Below are 20,031 nucleotides of genomic sequence, written 5' to 3'. Positions count from 1 at the left end.
GGCCGGGCTGCATACAGAAGAAAATGCTGAACAATTGAAATCTATGGAGGCAGTAGGTATAGAGCAGAGCGAGAGGGAGAGGAAGAGCGGAGGAATTGGAATGAGAGACAAGGGGAAATGAAAAGAAAGAGGAGGAAGAGTCCAGGGAGTGAGGAGAGTCCCAGAGAAACAATTGGATTAGACAGAGAGAGAGAAGGAGAGCAGCGGAGAGAGTGTTTGATAAATGGGCTGTTTATTTAGCTTTCACTGTGAATGAGGCAGGGTGTGATGATGTGTTGTCTCCTCTCCCTCCATCTCTGCGTCCCTCGGTATGAGGTCAGGCTTTTTGGCCTAAGCGTCCGACGCGTTCGGGAGACGCAATTGGCCGTTCATTGCCAAAGGGTGGGACATCTCACTGACTCCTAATGGCTTTCACAGCTGGGTCTCCCCCCGGCCTCCCTCTGTCATCAAGTTTCATCCAACATCAAAAAGATACACCTTCCACTTGGCCGCGCTCACGTTTCCCCCCACCACCCGAAGGAAATCAGAGACTCTTGGCTTCTCATAAAGCTCCTGGCTATCACTTTGCCCCCGTTACTTGATGGTTTTCCCAGTATGTTCCTCAAGTTCTGCGTGTGTAGCGACGGCCTCATGGGCTTTCCAGGCAACCTGAGAAAGTATATGTGGATCATAAAGGCATCAGGGCTATCAAAACAGCAGCCGGAGTTCAGCATCACCGGCAGGCTTTGTTTGTAAGAGCAGGAAAGCAAGGTCCTGTCCTGAATTCGCTGTTATCAGATGTTATTTGCTGCCAGTCCTGGTGAAGAAAAAGGTTAAACGCACTTAAACCAACTCACAAGGAACTGCATGGCTGTCCGGTGCTCTCAAGGGCAGGATAATCTTGTCACAGGAAAGACTTAGAAGACTTAGTGAAAAGTAGTATATTAACAATTGATAATAAGGGGCATTTTTAAGATATATATGACATAACATCCTGCAGTATAATCACAAGTAAGGCTTTAGGTGACAAAGAAAGTAAGGCTATTGTAGCCTATCATCCTACCTATTTTCTAAGTCTTTCCAGTGACAATATGTTTTCCTGGTTCAGGACAGTTTGTTGTTTGGTGTCATGAAACTGAAACAGATGGTTTATGCAAACTAATGCCTGTTTTCTGACTTTGTCATTCCCTGATTTTCCACATCAAAATTAATCACGTCTACATGTCTTAACACACACCATACACTAGAATTGTAACCATCTGAAACACAAAAGCTTGGATAAATGACTGCAATGCTCTTTATCAAGGGTGGGGAAGGTAACCAGACATTCATTTGCCAAAACTACCAGTCAACCTTTGTTGTTGTAGTAAAAAAAAAAAGAAAAAAACTTCTATTACACAAGTTGAGAACCACAGTCATAGTTGGAAGAGTATGCTGCACTTGAAAACCCCTACAGAAGGACCCAAAGATGATTGTCAATAAATATTTTGGTTTTACAAGAGAAAAGACATCAGGGCTGAAGATTAAGTAGCCCTTTAAGCAGAAGTGAAAGGGCTGCTCCAGCGGTTTGGGATTGCACTTTTATGAAGTTAAAGAACTCACAAGAGATGCATTAAAACAACAATAATCAAAATTGAAGCAACTGAGGCCAAAATATCCAAACTTTTATTCCCTGTTATGAGTCAAGACCACAGATTGGATGAAACTTAGACATAGTCTCTGTGATGTCACCCACCCATAGGCTTCTGAAGAGCCACTGTGAAGCTTAGTGTGGTGGCTCTGACTGTCACTATCTTGGCAGTGCCTGACTGGCCTAACTCATGTACTTCAAAATAGGCAAAAAGGTGAAGTGACAGTGCGGCTGAGGCGGCCGAATGAAGCAGCTACCTAGCTGCCATCTGTGACGACACACACATGTCACTCGCAGCAGCAAGGCCCTTAATAATGCATAACTTTAAGCCTTAATATAATTTAAATGGGTGAGTTATGTAAAAATTCACCTCCCTGTGGGAGATAGCTATAGAAACCAACATCTTTTTTGTAACAGTTGTTAGGGGAGTTGACTCATTCATGGCCACTCCAGTTTCTGGCACTTGCATGTTGGCTTCATTTTCAGCCCTGTAGGATGCAGCTTGGTCAAAACAGGATCTTACATTTCCCATTTTTTGGTTGAATTTCTTGCCTCCTTAATGTCCACTTTTTTGAAACCCTACATTGGCTAGTACTCCTTGTGAGGAGAAATCTGAACTACATGTGCAAAATCAATAGAATGCCCTTAAGTACTGTCTGACCTTAATCATGCTTTTCTTTGTTTCCTAATAATGTCCTTCCATGTGTCTCCTTCAGGACCACTGGTTTTGGCGAGTGAGAGATAACTCGGTAATGCCAGGATACCCCATGCTCATCAGTGTTTTCTGGAGGGGCCTGCCGCCTAAGATAGATGCCGTCTACGAAAACAGCGAGGGCAAGTTTGTCTTCTTCAAAGGTAAGCTCACACTGCTGCTCCCCTTGATTCATCTTCAGTCGGCCCAAATATTGTGTCTGAAACCGTCCTGGTTTACATTTGCTTCACATGTCATCTATCTTGTGTGTTACTCATCCTAGATATATTCTGTGTACATGGCTGTCATGTCGTTTTTTTTTTTTGTTTAAACTGTATGCACATGTCTTTTTGTTATTCAGCGCATGTTTCCTAGAAACAAACAGATGGTTTTTATCTTTAAAAACTGCTGTATGTTACTGTGCTCACTCCAAGAACTGCCTTGATCTTATCTGTGTGTGTGAGTTCAATGTAAATCTGTGGAAGATTAAAGCAATGTTTTGCTCACTTGGTTGTGAAATCCACCATAATCCAGCATTCATGACTTTTAATAATACTGGTGTTAAGTTTAGCGATGCTGGTGGTAATACGTTTCAGTTTAAATCTTCAACTGTAGATTATTATGCGTAACTCTTGGGAATCTCTGTCACAGCCTTGTGACAGAGAGCTTCAATGCTTGCTGTCGGTGTTTGATGATCTGGGCTTTTGATTTTTTTTTTTTTTTTTTTTACCTTTCTAAAGCGATTTGTGTCATATTCAGATCTAGCCCCAAAACACTGAGATTTAAAGCTAATTACGTGTAAAGCTGAAAAGCCACTCAAAAGAAACAGCAAGCAAACAAAACAGTCCTGTAAGTTCCTCTTTGCAAACACTCCAAAGAAGGAGACCAGCAGAGACAGAAGGTGTTGATGAAAGGAGACATAAGTAAGCAGTGAAAGTCTGCTGAGATAAAAAACTACAAATCTTCACTCATTTCTATTTTCAACACCAAACAATTCCTGGAAATGCGGACCGCTGGTCCCATATGCACCACAAGACCTGGAAATTTGATTTCGGTGCTATATCCTTCCACCCTGCTTTCTTTCCAGGGCTGGGTAGCAACGGGATTGCACACAGATTTAGAAAATTCATACAAACAGAATGCCATTTTTCATTTGAACATGCACAGCTGATTTCCCAGAAGGCCTTATTCTGTCTGTCCCCATTTGGAAGAGAAAATTAGGAAGAAAGTCGGTCAGAAAACAAAATGTAGCACTCTAGGTCTGTGTCTAACCAGCCGTTTTGAATATTCCCTAACAGCGCCTTGTCTGACAAATTCTTCTAAAATAAAAAGCACAGATGGAGGCTTTACAGTCTAGTTTGCACTGAAGTCATGGCTGAGACACTGATTAGCTTAGTGCTGTAATGGCTACACAGAGCAGGTCAGTAAGCAGACACCACTGGTATACATTAGAGATAGATTCAGCATGTGTTCCTCATTCTTACAGTGTAGCTTTGTGCCAATTTTGAGTCAGTACTTCCTTTTTCCATTCTTCTGAGACACTGGACATGCGAGTCAAGAATATGCTGTCCATTCAATGTGTGAGAATTATATGCAACAGTAGAATCAAGCTTATTGTCAGCTAATCAGGCTCAATGTCTGTACAATGTCTGTATAGAATCACCATTCACGGCTCAATGACAGCACGCAGACAGATTTTCAAGAATTAAACTTAAAAGATGTATTATGTAAAAACCTAACAATTTGATTAGCCTAAATCACAAGATAAGAGCTCGCATTATATATTCAAATTCAATTCATCACATTAAATTTTGTCAGGGCTGCACCAAAGGCACCCCACGCATGCTGCAAGATCTATATGTCAATATACATTTTCCTCCTGGGTGGCAGCATCCAATCAGAGCTTGATTGGTGCTTTTTGTGTCAGAGGACGGGCAGAGCTCCTTGCTTCATTTACCTCCTGCAGACATGTCTGAGAGCGTGTTATTTTAGATAACAGCCAGACCAATAAATCAACCGGGCCAAAATGTCTGCCAATATGAGCTTATTGGAGATATATCAGTGTTGGCGTGTACATCATGAGATTGAACTAGAACTTTTAGTGCACTCATGTGTTTGAGGTAAGTTTGAAACATTGTCGTCCCTAAATAATTTGACTTCCAAAGAGCTGTGGCAAGTTTATTTTTCTGCTGTAAAATGTCCCGCTCATATCTTCCACCCCCTTAGTTACTGCTGGTCCATCTGTCAAGCTTTTCATTTTGGCTATGACACATTTTGATAACTGTGGCAGATTTACCACTCAAAATTATAATACTATTGATTAAATCATTTTTGAAACAGTGGGGTTTTCACTGCACACAGAGGTAAACAAAAGCAGGCATCTCATTTGTACCTCAAGACTGTGAATATTGTTGGCTGAACTGACAAGCGATGCTAGCAGTGTTATCAGCTGTAGTTAGCGAGTGTTAGTTGGTTGAACACCAAGTCTGCAGTTGACTTTATTAATGGCTACATCTGCTCTCTGCTTTATTTTTTCTAAATTGCTTTTACAAAAGACAGGCATGTCACTGGTTATGTAAATGAAACACTGTCAACACAAGTTTGGCTAGAGTTGTTAAAGTGTCAGCTTCCCAAAACTTAATAAAGATCAGGACAGAGCTGCTAATGTTACTGTTAATGCTAACACAAATGCTGGTATACTAGCAAGCGGGCACCCACAAGGTGGATGTTCCAATTACTTTACTTTTTATATGTACAGGTAACGTACTATAACCTATAATCCAATATAAAGAAGCAAGCTAATGATACCACTCTCTAGCTTTGCAAACTAGGTTAAAACTGTAAGTAGTACGCCAATCAGCTAGATGCACTAACATTTGCAGCTTCCGTTAGAGCAGATGAACACAATGTTTAATTATTTCCTTCCTTTCCATTATTAATTTTGCTCTTTTGTTTGTGGTTTTGTAAAGGCTATAACTTTTGAGGAGGTGACTATTACTGCTGTTAGAGTCCTATTACCACCATTTAAGCATCTCGATAAATTCAAATTTTGACAGGGTGAGTTTGGTAAAGGTCACAGTATGTTAAGAACCCTTATTACGTGGTGATTTTACAACAATATACCAGAATGCATAGGCCGAATCACTGTGACATCTTGTCTATTTTTGTTGTGATTTTTTTAACCCATAACTGTAACATTTAAAGTTATATCGTTAAATATGGTGTTAGCATCCCAACAGCAACATCTCACCACCAGTGTGACCAGCTGCTACTCAAACTCAAGCTGTCATTTTCTTTAGCCTGTGGTCCAACAGGTAAATCATATCTCCAACATAACACACACACAGAAAATGTTGTTATCAATGCAGTATGAAAGCAAAACATGCAAGTAAGATGAATGAGATCCAAACACTTGGAAGTAACAACATGAAAGAAGAAAACATTTAACATGTTGCTGCCATTGAATTGTATGTACATGACACGGGGGTTTTCTCCCCCTAAGTTATTCTAAACAAACATTGTGATTGGTTCTATACTACAAATTTCTACACACATTCTTTACATTTGGTGGTTTTCAGCCCATTTGTTTAGTGTTAAACAACTTGCAATCAGGAACAAAAATGTAGGTCATACACAAAATCACAGAAAAATTCTAGCAATTTTACCTCAGTGTAACAGTGAGAACTGTGTGCATATGTGTGTATAATAAACAGAGGCGTGTGGTTAATTTGGTAGTACAGTACGTGTTTGTGTGTGGCCCGTGTAGAGTGGGGGGGGATCTCCTTTTGGAACAAATCTTCATCCTATATAACACTCTTCATACAGTGTTGAGGGCAAGCAGGGGATTAGTCGTTACACTGCAGCAGATGCCGGAGCCGCCACTACATCAAAGCAGCCCTCACAGCTCTGAAGATGAAGCCAGACTTTTATGTGGAAGGCTATGCCAGTCGACTCCAATTCTATTTAAAAAAAGAAAAAGAAAAAAAGACAGGAGAATCCCGTTTTATGTTGGATAGAATAAAAAAGGATGTGTTTTTTTTTTTTTTTTTTTGTTTTTTGTGAATCAAGTTGAAGTTATTTTTTTGGGGAATGGGAGTATCTATTAATGTCAGGGTGTGGTGTGTGTGCGTGCATGTGTGTGTTGGGGCCAGAGGAAGTGTGACCCAGAATGAGAGGAGCACTGTAAGAGAAAGAGGTGAAATGACAGGAATTTCCTTTCCAAAAAGAGGCCACTACATTCCCACTCACATTCAGGCAGCACTTTGTCCTACTGTTCTTTCCTCCTCCTCTCCATCTATAAATCTCCCTCCTTCACTTCAGCTGTACAGTGTGAATACTTCTTTGGGGTTACATGTCAGATACATGGCCTTTCTGAAGCAAGAGAAGGAGTGCAAATGTTGCTGGGATCGTGTCTGCTTTATTTCACAACCATTTCCTGTATTTGTTCAAGAAAAGTGTGCAGGTCATCTTAAAGCTGAACTTGGAACTGTTCATCATGTTCCTGGAGGGAGTTTGAATCCAGTTCCAGCCAGCCTGTGCTGAGGTTTATCTACCATTTAAGTATAGAAAAATACAACATCAAAGGCATATTTAGGATTATTTGAAGTGGGGTTGTATGGCGTACTTCTTGATAGTTAGTGCATTAACTACAGTAGATAACAGCTGGCACGTCCTCAGTTTGGCGAAGCAGAGAGGAGAACCACCACAGGAGCTAAGCAACGTGGACAGCTTTAACGGCCTAAAATGACCTATAAAAAGACCCTGCAAAAACATCAGTTTTAAGTGTACGTTTAGAATATTTTAACTACTTAACTTTGCCATCAGACAATATTTTTCCAATGAGAAGACACCACAATAAAAGCCACCTCCAAAGCTCCTTTTTTGCCTTTGGCAAAAACAGTAACTTTACCTCACAGAACAGGGGGGTTGCAATTCTACTGCTGCCTGGGTTGGTTAGTTTGTGTGTGTTGTTGGTATTTTAAGGGGTTGGTCTGGATTTACTAAAGTTCCACAATAACACAAACAAACCAACAGATTGGTAGTGGTAGACCAGCACCTCTCGTGTTCTGAAAGGTAAAATTACTGAGTTTGGTTTAGTGAGAGTGTGCAATGTTCAGTTTCTTGTTGGAAAAGGCTGTCTGATAACAAGGCATTGAAATTATTCTCAATATAACATACACTTAAACTGATATAAAATTTTATAGGTGGGACTTTTTTTTAAAGTTTAGTCATTTCGCCTTTGAGTTCTTGCATGGAAGATTCTAGTTTTGTCAGTCTGCTTGTGACCATCTAGATTTTCTTTCCTTCTCCAGTTCAGCTAATATTTTGGACTCAGGGTTGCATGTGCTAGCATCTGCCGCACCACTCGGAGTCTGCATTAGAGTTAGCTGCTTCAAATTTTCGTTTTGTCCTTTGTGTGTTCCTGTTTCGAGCCTTGGCCTCTCAGAGAAGTTGCCATGGCAAGTTTGTGCAAGTTTGCAGATTTTTAAATAGTTTTGTTAGGAAATTAACAATTAGACCGACGGAGCTCAGTTTTAAGCTGCTGCCCCCAACATGGCGTCGGAAGTCGGTGGGACTTTTTTTAGGTGGCTAAAATATATTTTGTCTGTCCACAGCAGTTCATTGCTTAGCTTCCATGCTGGTACTCCTCTCCGCTTCTTCAAACTAGGGGTTTGCTGATTGGCAGGTACTGTAATACACTGACTATAGATAAGTATCTGATACAGCCCCACTCAGATAGTCCAAACGATCCTTTTAAGTAGAGAAAAATGGAACATTAAATCTGATTTTAACTTTAATAAGTTGGTTACACAGACACATAGTATAATGTATATTTATCCTGTTAATTTCCTCCATCTTCAAAAGTCAGACATACACCCACACACCCACCTTGTTCTCTTTTCCTCCTTGTCAGCCTTTTCATGTTTTCTCTTGCTTGTTTCCATCTTTACCCCAACAAAACTTCTCCACCTGAGGGGCTTAGATCCCAAAAAGAGACGCATTTATTTTTGTCAGTCCTGAGAATATTGAAAGACTGCGCAGAAAAGTATTTCTGTTGCTGAGATATGATCATACTCATAGTCTTTGTGACTGTGCATGGAATATTGAACGTTGGCAGCCTTAGGACTTGTTCTAATTATTAAGCAAGTGATTTTTTCTTAAAAAAGGGGGTGTGATAAGATAAAATTAAAACTGTGACATAAAAGTGGCATGCCAGAATGTTTGATATCCTTTGTTTGTCCTCTGCCTTCGTCATTCCACCTCTGTCTTTTCTTTCTCTTGTAACACACTGCTCCTCAACCCACCCACCTCCCACTTCCTCCTGGTACACCCTCCACCTCCACTAGTGACGAAGAAAAGCACTTCCTGGGGTCACACTGTGTCAAAAACGTGCTGTTTCACCTAATTACTCCACAGGAAGGAGGGTTTAAAAGGACACGAGGGAAAACTCACAAAAGCTAATATGTTCGAGAAAATAGAACATTTTACATGGTGGTAAATTTTCAACAACATTATCAAAGTCCTCCTTAAATATACCCTAATGTTCAGGTAATTTTCTCAGCTCCTTGAGGCTTGGAAACTTGAAAAAAAAAAATGTTTTAATGTGACTCTTTGGACGCCAGTTTTCCCACAAGGGTCGTTGGTGTTTCTTTTTTATCTCAGCTGAGCAGTTACCGGCTCAGTTTGCCAGCACTGAAAAGTTCCCAGAGTACCTCTAAGCAAGGGCAAGGAGAACTTGTCACCATGTCTGCGTCCTATTTTAAATGAGGGAAACATCAACATCAAACACAGTAATACAAGGCAACAGGTTATTGCCTGCCATTTGTTACAAGGCTCGTATCTGTCTTTGTAAATCTGCCCTTCATTGTGTGTTGCTCCTGGAGGGTAATCCCAGCTGTTACTTGTCCTTCTGCCTCTAATTTATTTTTCCCTCTCTTTCTTGATGTGCAGGGAAGCAGTTCTGGGTGTTTAAGGACACGGTGTTGCAGTCTGGATACCCCAAGGACATCGCCCAGTTCGGCAGCGGCATGCCCTCCCAGAGCATCGAGACCGCTGTGTGGTGGGAGGACGTGGCCAAGACCTACTTCTTCAAAGGGGACAGGTGGGCACAACAGTGTTTGTTTTTACAAACAGAGGAAGCTTGAAGAAGCTGTAAAAAAAAACTTAAATAATTTGGCTCTAAGTCCCTTGAAACCACAACCAAAAAAAAACAAAAAAAAAAACAGTCTTACAACCAAACCTGTAGGAGTTGCAGTTCCAAGTCAGGTCCCAATTAAAGGTCCAGTGTGTACGATTTACTGGTGTTGACTGACTAGTGTATAATCACCTGCAAATAATAAATGTTGTGTTTTTGTTACCTAAAAATGAAAAATTACAGCCTTTTGCATTTTTCTTTAGTTCCATGGCCACTGTGACACGAGGTGTTTGTAATCTGCAGGCACTGCTAGATGACATTAAATCCTACTGTCTTTTAAAGCACAGATGCAAACGTATGCTGTGTCACACAGAAAACTTAACTGTAGACACACCGGGTCTGGAAGCACCTTGAAGCACTGTTAATCAGATGGGTTGTTCACATAGAGCGTGCTGCATCGCAGGGCTCCGTGGTCGGCTCCCAATCTGCAGCGATAGTTTTGGTGTCTGTTTTATTCTCTCCATGCTCCGCAAGTGAATCTTGCATCAAAACACACTAATAATCTATCACAAGTAATAGAAATTCTATATTACATGTGATATAAATGATCTGATAAATGATGAAATATGCCTCCCATGATTTCTAACTCTCATTTCTCTCCTCTCCCTGCTGTTCTCCTGGAGTTTCAATTCCCCCAATTTTCCATCCACATGATGAAATATATCAATTATTATTTATTGGAAATAGTATCACTGCTGTTTGAGGTGGTATTTTTATAAAATTGCCTTCCACACATTTGTCAGTTGTGTCCACAGAGAGGGAGAGAGACGTGCAGAATAGACAGTCAGGCAGGAGGGAAACCCCTCCTCACAGATCATCATACAAGACGATGGTCTGCTTTTTATCCAAGAACACATAAAAAGTTTTAAATTCATGAGTTTATAATAAAGATCAACTCTATGTATGATTAGAAGGCAGCAAATGAGCAAACTTGCTTGTTGACCAGTGCTGAAGCTGCACTTCTCGTGTGTTAATATTACTCCCAAAAACCCACAAAGTTAATTTCCAATCTTCAAACAAAGATGTTTCTGTAGTTCATGATTAATATTACATTTCTGTTACCAAAAGACATGCCGAGAGCGTGTAGCCTTTGACCCTTGACTTTCAACCGCAGAAGTTAAGGACTTTCAAGCCCAGTCAGCCCACACAAAAGTCTGTGACAAACAAAAGGACAATTTGTCTTAGTGTATTAGATATTACATCATTTGCCATTTTGATGTATTTACTGTATTGTTTTGTTTTGATGTAGATATTGTCTAACATGTCTGGTGACTCAAAGATTGTTGCATATCATTGACAGTTTAGTATTGAGCATTGAGCTAACATGACAACAGCAGCTAGTCTTCCTGGTGTCTGAAACAGAATTCACACATTTACTGCAATTTTATACATTATATAGATTCATACAACACAATACTTACAAGATCCATCAGCAAATCATTAAATACTACAAACAAAATGAACCATATTTTTGTTAAAACAGTTACAGTAGATTTGAGGAGATTTGTTCTAGATCTAGATGGTAGGATCTGGCCTGCCTGGTCAGGTGATTATGTTTGCTTATGATGTACAGTACTTGATCAGAAAAATACTGTGATTTCTTCTCATTTAAGACATTCCTGAAGAAGATCAGAAGACTGAATTGTAATCTGTTCTCCACAGTAAGCCATGAGCAATTTCTGTGCATTTGAACATTACTGCGCATTGAAGATAAGATTATATAAGAGCTATCTCTTGTGCCAGAGATTGCTCCAACGTTACAGACGACATAAAAATAATTAAACAGAGAATTAATTATGAGGGGAAATATGAAAAAAACATTGGCAGTGACATTGAAAGCAATAAAAACTAATATTACACCTCATAACGAACATGATATTTCACATTATATTAAAGGATAAATATGTAATATATTTACTGTACTAAATCATAAAATGACCATGATATATCATCACAGATTAAGGAAACATGCTAAATTGAAATGCCTCCTACACAACAACAATTCTACAGCTGTGATGTCCTCCTTTTATATTTCTATTCTGGCAATTAATGCAGAATATTCAGCAAATGAGTATCTGTTTGTGAATTATAAGGCATCATTAATAAGCTTTTAGAAGGCAGGTAGTCTGGAAGGTAGACTCACTGAACACCAACTCTAGAGTGCGTATTTTTGGAGCAGTGGGCTTTTGTTTTCAGGATAACAGGTTTAACTTTACTGAAGGATTTGTTGTTGCTTGTTATTGTTAAACTACAATGTTGCGCTTTGTCTGGCACTCCTGCAGTGCTCCTGCAGCCTGCCTGAGCTTCCTCAAGTCTGGGGAGGAGGGGGCGAGGGCAAACATAGAGGATTTCTTATTTAATATATCATCTATGGCTCTATGTTGCTATTTGGACTGCAGCACTCATTTTTGGACATGCAGCTTCTACATATTGCATATTACACGTGATAATGAACATAATATATGATATTAAACATAATGTTGTATGTGAAAATTATAATGCAAAGTAAAATTGCGCATAGCGAACATGATTTTGCACATGAAAGTGATACTGCAATAAAGTAATACTGTGCATAATATTGGTATAATTGTACTGTGTCCAAGCAATAGAGAGCTAATCTGGCAGTTTAGCTGTGGATGATCACCTAACTGAACAGTACTCATGGTGTGACAGAACGTAAGCTTGAATCACTTGGTTCAGAGTGCTTGATGTTACCTAGAACATTTACTAGTAACTGCAGTGCTCTTACACATTTAATTTCTGATATTATCAATGTGTTCTGAAGCAGCAGAGGCCAAGATACAACATATAAGCATAAAATACCATGTCCTCCATTTGACCTATTTACTCCTGCCTTCACAGACATACAGTACCTGCCTTGTCTTCCTGTGGCTCATCATTTGTTCCTGTTTAGGTACTGGCGCTACAATGAGGACATGAGAACCATGGACCCAGGCTATCCCAAGCCCATTACAGTGTGGAGAGGTGTGCCTGATTCGCCGCAGGGGGCCTTCGTCGACAAAGCCAATGGTACGAATTGTCCTGCCCGATACTCTGATTTGGCAATAACAGCGTGGTTCATGTGCCAGGCAGCATTGATTTCAGCTGGTCACTGGCACACACTGCGTGGGAGGTAAACCAGAGTAGCATTGATTGAAATTTGCCCCAGTTATTACACTGAGTCTGAGTGAGTGGCACACTTCCATACATGCAATATCAGGGGAAACAAACTGATAGAGTGTCTGTGGATAGCAAATGAAAGATGAAAAGAGGTCAGTTTATCCAGAAATGCCTTTTTTTTGTTGGTTTGTTTTTGAATTGTTTCACAAGCAGTGTGTTCCATAATCAGTCCATCCTGCTCAGTGTGCCATAAGACCCAGTTGGAGCAGGATTGTGGAAAGCAGAAAGGACAAGACCACCGCTGGGCGCTCATTCCGGTTTAAGCCAGTTGGCCCTCGCCAAGGGTGGGGAGGCGGGCTTTAGAACGCTGAGAGAACTCACCCATTGGCCCGTCTGATAGTGTGAAGAGGGAAAATGCTGCTCCGATTGGATGTATTATGCCAGGTGGGCTTGGGCCTGGTCTTGGCATCGCCTGGGTTGGAAAAAGCAGGGCAGGTGGTGCTGAACGCTCAGGCCATCTGTGCCACGGAGCTGCTGCCAGATCTGTAGCCGGGCGTGTCTGCCGGTGAGGCCAGGTGGAGCGGGCATCAATCGGAGCATGAAGGGTGGATTGAGATCCAAGGGGATGATGGGTGCTCTCGCATGTATTTCCACTCGTATATGTGTCAGCAGCATTTGTTTGGCGGGCTGGCTGTTTGTGGAGACAGTGTGTCAAGTGGCACGCTCATAACATTGACCCAGATAACCAGCCATAATTGAGCGTGCTGCTGTTACCGATGATAGTGTGCGTGAGGCAACACATTTCTGAGCAGGGGCCTCAGGGCAATGCTGACCTGGCTCTAACCCACTATAGCTCAGGCTGCCTCACCTCTTATCCCCCCCGCCCGCTCCTGCTACGTCTCTTAATATTCATGCTTATCACACATGCTATGTTTGTGTTCAGCAAACCCGTCTATCTGTTGCTTCATCTGGATCTCTCTGTCTCTGTATAACACTTCATTCGTGTTCAATGTAGGAGAAAAATGTGGCAGAAGCTGCTGCCATGTTGGAAAGAAAAAAAATCCCAAGAGTGGATATAATTCTTCAGCTAATCACAATACTCAGATGAAGTCTAAATGAGAGATTGAATGGTGTTATGTGTCGATTGGCTTGTGTCTCATTGCTTACAGTGGCTCCCAGCCTTTTTCCTTCAGGGACCCTTTTTCTATCACTGAGTAAACTGATGAATACTGACTGACATATTTCATGCATATTTCATATTATATTCAGTGTAGAACAAAAGAGAAATTGTACAATTAACCCAAATAGTGACACAGTAACTGCAGGAAGTTTGTGTAAAAAAAAAAGCAATTTGGATGAATTTTGAGCAGATTTTTTCCTGTGACTATTGCATCAGAGATGAGTTTTTCAGATATTTAGAGGAACTTTTTATTCAGTCCTTTGTCTGTATTATGTATTCTTTTTTATTTTTTAACATCCATACATACTTTACAATAGGCTTCTTTTTGACTAATTCAGGTGTCGTGTCCCTGACATTTGGCTAATTAGCTCTTAGGTTGTTTTTAATGTAACATTTCTAATGCAGGATTTTACCTTATATCTTACATAATAATCTGAACTCATTAAATAACAAATTGATTTAATATTCTGTAAAGAAAGTAATGAAATACTGAGATTTTTTAAAGTTTTCTTACACCTCTTAAAATCAAGAAGGCCCAGGGATCCCATATGAAGCTTTGGTGACCCTTAGTTGGGGTTGGGACCCCAGGTTGGTCCTACATGATTGTGTGTTGCTCAGTATCTGACTGGGGCTTTTCATGAAACAAACTACCTGCCAACTTCTTGTCTCGTAATGTTTTTCACAAGTCTAATCCAGACTGAAGTAGTTTTGATAAACGACCTGTGTGTTTCTTTTAAAGAAATAAAATGAAATTTATGAATAATTTGACATTTTGGGAAATATGTTTTTTGTCTTACTTTCTTTCCCAGAGTTAGATGAGTAGATTTACACAACTCTTATGTTTGTACACTAAGTATAAAGCTAGGGCTGTGAGGCAATTAGCTTAGCTTAGCATAAAGACTTGAAGCATGTGGAAACAGTAAGCATGTCTCTCTCTACATTTAAAAATTAGCCTACTAGCAAATCTAGCAAAGTTTTCATAGCGTAGCATATCTATTGTGGTTACACAGCTCCAGGAAGTCAGTGTTCCTTGCTCATGTTTGCCAAAACATTCTTATAGCATGCATTTTCCTGTAAAAGACACAATGTGAGAAGTACAACATGTTAATTTAGGAGCTTTCTATGGACAGAGACAAACTAACTATTTCCCCCTGCTTCCAGTCTTTATGCTAAGGTAATTATTTGGCTAAGCTAATCGCTTCCTGACTCAATCTTCTCTGAGCAATAAAGCCGGTACGTGATGTTCCCAAAATGATCTCTGTTATTTCCTAGTGCTCATAAATTAGTTGAAAGATGTCAGTCTGCTGGGCATAAAAAACACCAATAACCAGCAAAAAAGATGAATTATTACAGAGATAGGAATTTTAATTGGGTTTGCTGCTATCAGATGACTTTGGACTTTGCTAAAAAACAAAACACTTGATGGGTTTTTACATGTTTAGAAAACATGGATAAAAATAACACATTAACTTAATTGCTATAATAGTCACATCCTATAAAAACTCACAAACTCAAATGAGAAGACATGCATGGCCCTACCTCCAAGATGAATCTTTTACAGCTCTGTCCTGTGCCTCCTCACTCCCTCACCACAAACATTTTTTGCCTAACAAGTGATTTAAGGAGCCCTGGCTTTTACAATAGCCATCTCGCCATCTGACTGGAAATTTAGAGCATTTCCTCCCCTATTTTCCCCGAGAAGAGTGCGCATGAATAATAAATCGCGAGAAACAAAGTGTAAAGGAGTCCAGTGAAGAAGAGGAGAGCTTGAGAATTCAGCCAGGCTGTCATACTCACTTTTATTCGGCATATATTTTCCCAACAAGCATTTCTGAGGCAGTGACTTGCAGGAGGTGGCGAAGTATAGTGTCAACCCAAATAGACACATTTTCACGATAAAAAAATTGTCACATATAGAGTCTCAGATGTCACTTTTTTATGCTTTCTTTTTTTAAAACTTGACGTTGCGTTACAATTTATTCATTGTCAAAATGTTTGCTGGGTGTATCTCTATTTGATAGAGTAAAGAAAATATTTTCTTAACTTCTGTCACCATTTTCATTGCCCTTGACACAAACACAGGGACCCAAGTGAAATCACCCTTACTTTTTTTTATCAAAACATGAACCCTGACTCACTGTGTAAATAGACCTGTGAATCTGTGCGACATCAGGACAATTTCTTCCACCTTCTCTACAAAAAAAACTTGCCACTCTTGTGATTTGAAAAGCACCACAGCAGCTTGCTTCTCGCTGACATTTGTTGTGCTGTTGTCTGATATTAGCTGTGGGGTTTGGCTCCTGGTTGGGCGTGTTCTCTCTTTTATGACCAGATATAATTAGTCCTGAGGGACGGTTGGGGACGTCTCAGCTGAACAATCGAGCTGAAACGGAAACAATGGCTCAACAGCAGAGCAGCACACACAAGTGTTTGAGGTGTGCTTGTTTTACAGCGCTGGCAGGTTATCGCCACTTCCATTTCAGTTCGATCCAGGTTCTTTTTTTTTCCTGATGATAGGAGAGGCAGCTGTCCCAAGGCAGACTTGATTCAATATTTAGATTAGAAAGAAAATGCTCCGCTGAATTCAAAGTGAGCTGAACTTTACTCTGCCTGTATGAACAACCTTAAACGCAGACGCACTGCTCGACATATATAACACACAAAATCTGATCATCTAATAGAATCCGATGTATCGTTACAGATAAAACTAATAAACACTATATAAGGTAGTCAAATTTAGCTAAATCTCAGCTAGTTTAGATTAAATGTAAAATGCCTTTTTAAGCCATTTAGATCACACCCTCAGTCATGCTGTGCATCTATTTAACAACATATTCTCATATAAAAATCCCAAACATCCTATAAAACAAAATATCACATGTTGTTATGAAGGCGTGACTCAACCAGTTTCAACCAATATCATGACATCCAACCCATCAATCGGTCTTTATCTTTTAGTGGGACGGAGCTTAGATTCATTAGTTAGCGGACTCGCAAAAACATGGCACGCTATGTTATGGCATGCCCTCTTTACAACGTTCAAATCAAATCCCTCGCAGTGTCATGTCCTGCCTGCCTTTCCTGTTTCACTCAGAAGTACCTCACAATACAGAAGCGAGGTATTCTTGAAATGTTGTTTCATCTGCTAAAAGGCTGCTGACATGTTAATGCATCCGTAATAATATTCAGATAATATAACAAATAACCCTTAAGAGGGTTCATCTGCTGCATAGAAAGTACTTTTACTTTTGACACTTTATGCTAATACACCTTATGTAAAGTACTTACAGGCTTCTGTTTCTTCTGTTTCCTCCGTCAGGTTTCACATACTTCTACAAGGGTAAGGAGTACTGGAAGTTTAACAACCAGCTCCTCCGGGTGGAGCCAGGTTACCCACGCTCCATCCTCAAGGACTTCATGGGCTGCGAGCTGAAGCCCATCGATCCCGCCCGGCCGCCGGCCGACGACGGCAACTCAGACGTGGTGATCGAGCTGGACAACGAGGCAAACACGGTGAAGGCCATCGCCATCGTCATCCCCTGCGTGCTGGCGCTGTGCCTGCTGGTGCTGATCTACACTGTGGTGCAGTTCAAGAGGAAGGGCACGCCACGCCACATACTGTACTGCAAACGCTCCATGCAGGAATGGGTCTAAAAAAAAAACCACGGGACAGAGACAAGAAGGTGGGGCGGCAGACAGGGGGGCAGCCCCTACCTTCAGAGAGGAGGACAGAGTGGACTTTGGACATCTCTAGTGAAAACACACAGCCACACTTCCTCCTTTTGGGTGATCTGACACCCACGGAAACAGCCAGACAGCCCGTCAGCGGCCCCTCACTTGCAAGGCGACCCCAGGACTTAAAGTTGGCTCAGCTAACCCCCAGCCTTTTTAACAAACCGGGGAGCAGAGGGACAGTTTGTGGGGATCTTTGCCTGAAATGACCTTCAATCCCAGTCAAAAAAAAAAAAACAGGAGGGTCGGCATCACTTTGTATCTCAGAAACTTGACTTCCTATCCCATTCCTCTTTGATTTCTCTGCCCGACTGCTCTTAATCAGATGGAGGACTTTTCAGGGGGACACGCACTCTTCCCACAGGGCACTGCGTTTTCATCTGTCATATCAGGTTGTTGATTAAACAACAGTTTTATATTTTCTGATCTCGGTGCCCCCCCCCCCACCCCCCAAGCTTCATACTGCGCTCAAAAGATAAACAGTCTCAGATAAACACAAGTTAATCACATTAACAATCTTCAATCCCTTTTCTGTTCTTTTTCATTTCGTTTTTTAATTTTTTTATTTTCACTCTTTTGCGAAAAGAGGTCCTCACTGTTCCCTTTAACACGCTCCTGAGGAAGAGACCAAACGAAACCAAATAAAATCAATTTCTCTCCAAAGAGGATCACTTTTTAAAATTCTTTTTCTTTGTTTTGTTCTCATTTCCGTTCATCCTTTCTTCTCTTCTCTTCTCTGGATCCTTGCAGCGATTAAGAGTCGGGGAGCTCTGACTGTTGTGGCAGTCTGTTTGAGACACAGGGGCCAAATTATTCTGCAATATTTTAACTCGCCTTAATTATAAGATCATACTACTTGTGCTTGGTTTTTGCTGTTCTTGGAGTTGTTTTTTTTTTTTAATTTGTATACCGCTTTGGTTTTTGTTCATTTGTTTGTTTGTAACAGAAGCTAATTGTGAGCTTCCTGTGATTGTTTTTTTTCTGGATTTTTATTACGTTACCCAGAATTCTCAGCACTGGCTTGCTGAGCCATTCTGGACAGAATATACAGTAGGGTCAGCCTGTATGAGAGTAATGTATTGTATCGTAAAAAAGATGTCGGAAGGTTCTGGAGTTAAGCCACTATTTTTGTGTGTTAAGATATTTGTTACGGTTACTTTTATCATTTCCATACAACAGGAATCAGGCTAATTATGAGCTTGAGAGTCTCGTTAATGGATTTACTGATGTTATTTTATGTCCTTGGCCCATAATCCCCTCAGTTTAACAAAGTGTGCATCCAAAATGGTCATTCTGTATGGTTATTTGTGAATGGACAGACCATTTTTTTTAAAGAATCCTGTTGATTGCCTTGTTTGAGAGAGCTCACAGTTCCCAGAATGCTCTTGTCTCCTGACTGAGGACCCACAAAGTGAGACACCAAGTCAAGATCAGTGCCTGTGTCAACGTGCATGCAAGCATTTAACATACTGTACATCCAACCGGTTCTGCTCAACGTGGCTTTGGAAACCCCTCAAAATCTGAGGGGAAGTTTTCTCTTGAAAATACTGTTTGCATTTATTTTTGTACATTTTAAGTGTACCCTAAACTCCCCACTACCCTTACCTCCAGGTACAATTAAATCTAAGAAAAAACGTAAAAAGATTCAAGTGGTACATTTGGGGAATCTTTGGGAGATCTGATGGGTGATTGGCAAATCCAATTGGACTCATTAAAACCAACCAACCAACCAACCGTTAGCAAACATGTAGTGTGCTCACCATTGTGGCGAGCAGTCTTTGAATGTGTGTCTGTTTTCATGATCACATACTGGTTTTTCCTTTCTTTCCTGTTTTCTGGTCAAAACAAATTGGACATCTCACCATGACTTCTTTGTGTAAGACTTTGGGACCACGAGGAAACGTGTCCTGACAGAATGAATAAATTGATCAATATATGATTAAGAGCTGCCTCAGAACTCTGTGCTTTAACTTGTCTCTAGAGTTTGTGTGTTCAGCAACATCCGTGCTGTTTGTACGTGTGTCCCTCGGGTCTGATTTTGCGAGTGATTGCTTGTGTTTGTGAGCTTACAGTTATTTGTTTATCTGTTTCCCACTCTTAGAAGATCATCTGAATCCAGCAGTGTGATATTCTGTTTGCTTTAAATGCAGTCAGGAACTCTGAAAAAAGAGGGAACTTGGACACTCAGAATTTATGTCAAGCACTCATTTACCAGCCAGTTGGTAATGACTGACTGGAAGATACCAAGAAAAGTAATTGAAGATTTTCAGTTATTGAACGTCTGTTGACACCACAGAATATGTAATGCTGTGCCTTAGTACAGCAGTGCTTTTAAGCTTAATGCTAAAGTTAGCATGCTAACATGCGCACAGTTCATTTTCTCAATTAATCGAGAATAAAATGTCAGGAAATTATGGAACTAGACATCCTCAAATGTCTTGTTTTATACACAATCTATGTTCACATTACTGTCATAGAGGACTAATGAAAAACAAAATATTCAC

At 40.5% G+C, this 20,031-nt stretch overlaps 1 protein-coding gene across 2 annotated transcripts in view; it reads left to right on the top strand.

Annotated features, from left to right (window-relative positions):
- Nucleotides 1–19,470, top strand: part of mmp16a (matrix metallopeptidase 16a (membrane-inserted)) — a 93,739-nt gene extending 74,269 nt beyond the window's left edge. For both annotated transcript variants that reach the window (XM_084710336.1, XM_084710335.1), the window contains 4 exons: nt 2,326–2,464; nt 9,252–9,402; nt 12,410–12,525; nt 17,115–19,470. In XM_084710336.1, the coding sequence (XP_084566462.1) occupies nt 2,326–2,464; nt 9,252–9,402; nt 12,410–12,525; nt 17,115–17,449 (741 nt within the window). In that variant the 3' untranslated portion in view covers nt 17,450–19,470. The remainder of the gene's footprint in view (nt 1–2,325; nt 2,465–9,251; nt 9,403–12,409; nt 12,526–17,114) is intronic.
- The last annotated feature ends 561 nt before the right edge of the window (nt 19,471–20,031 follow it).

The sequence above is a fragment of the Lutjanus erythropterus genome, chromosome 21, assembly GCF_056507025.1.
Source record: "Lutjanus erythropterus isolate fLutEry1 chromosome 21, fLutEry1.hap2, whole genome shotgun sequence".
Classification (NCBI taxonomy): Eukaryota; Metazoa; Chordata; class Actinopteri; order Lutjaniformes; family Lutjanidae; genus Lutjanus; species Lutjanus erythropterus.
This window is presented reverse-complemented; position numbering and strand designations above follow the sequence as displayed.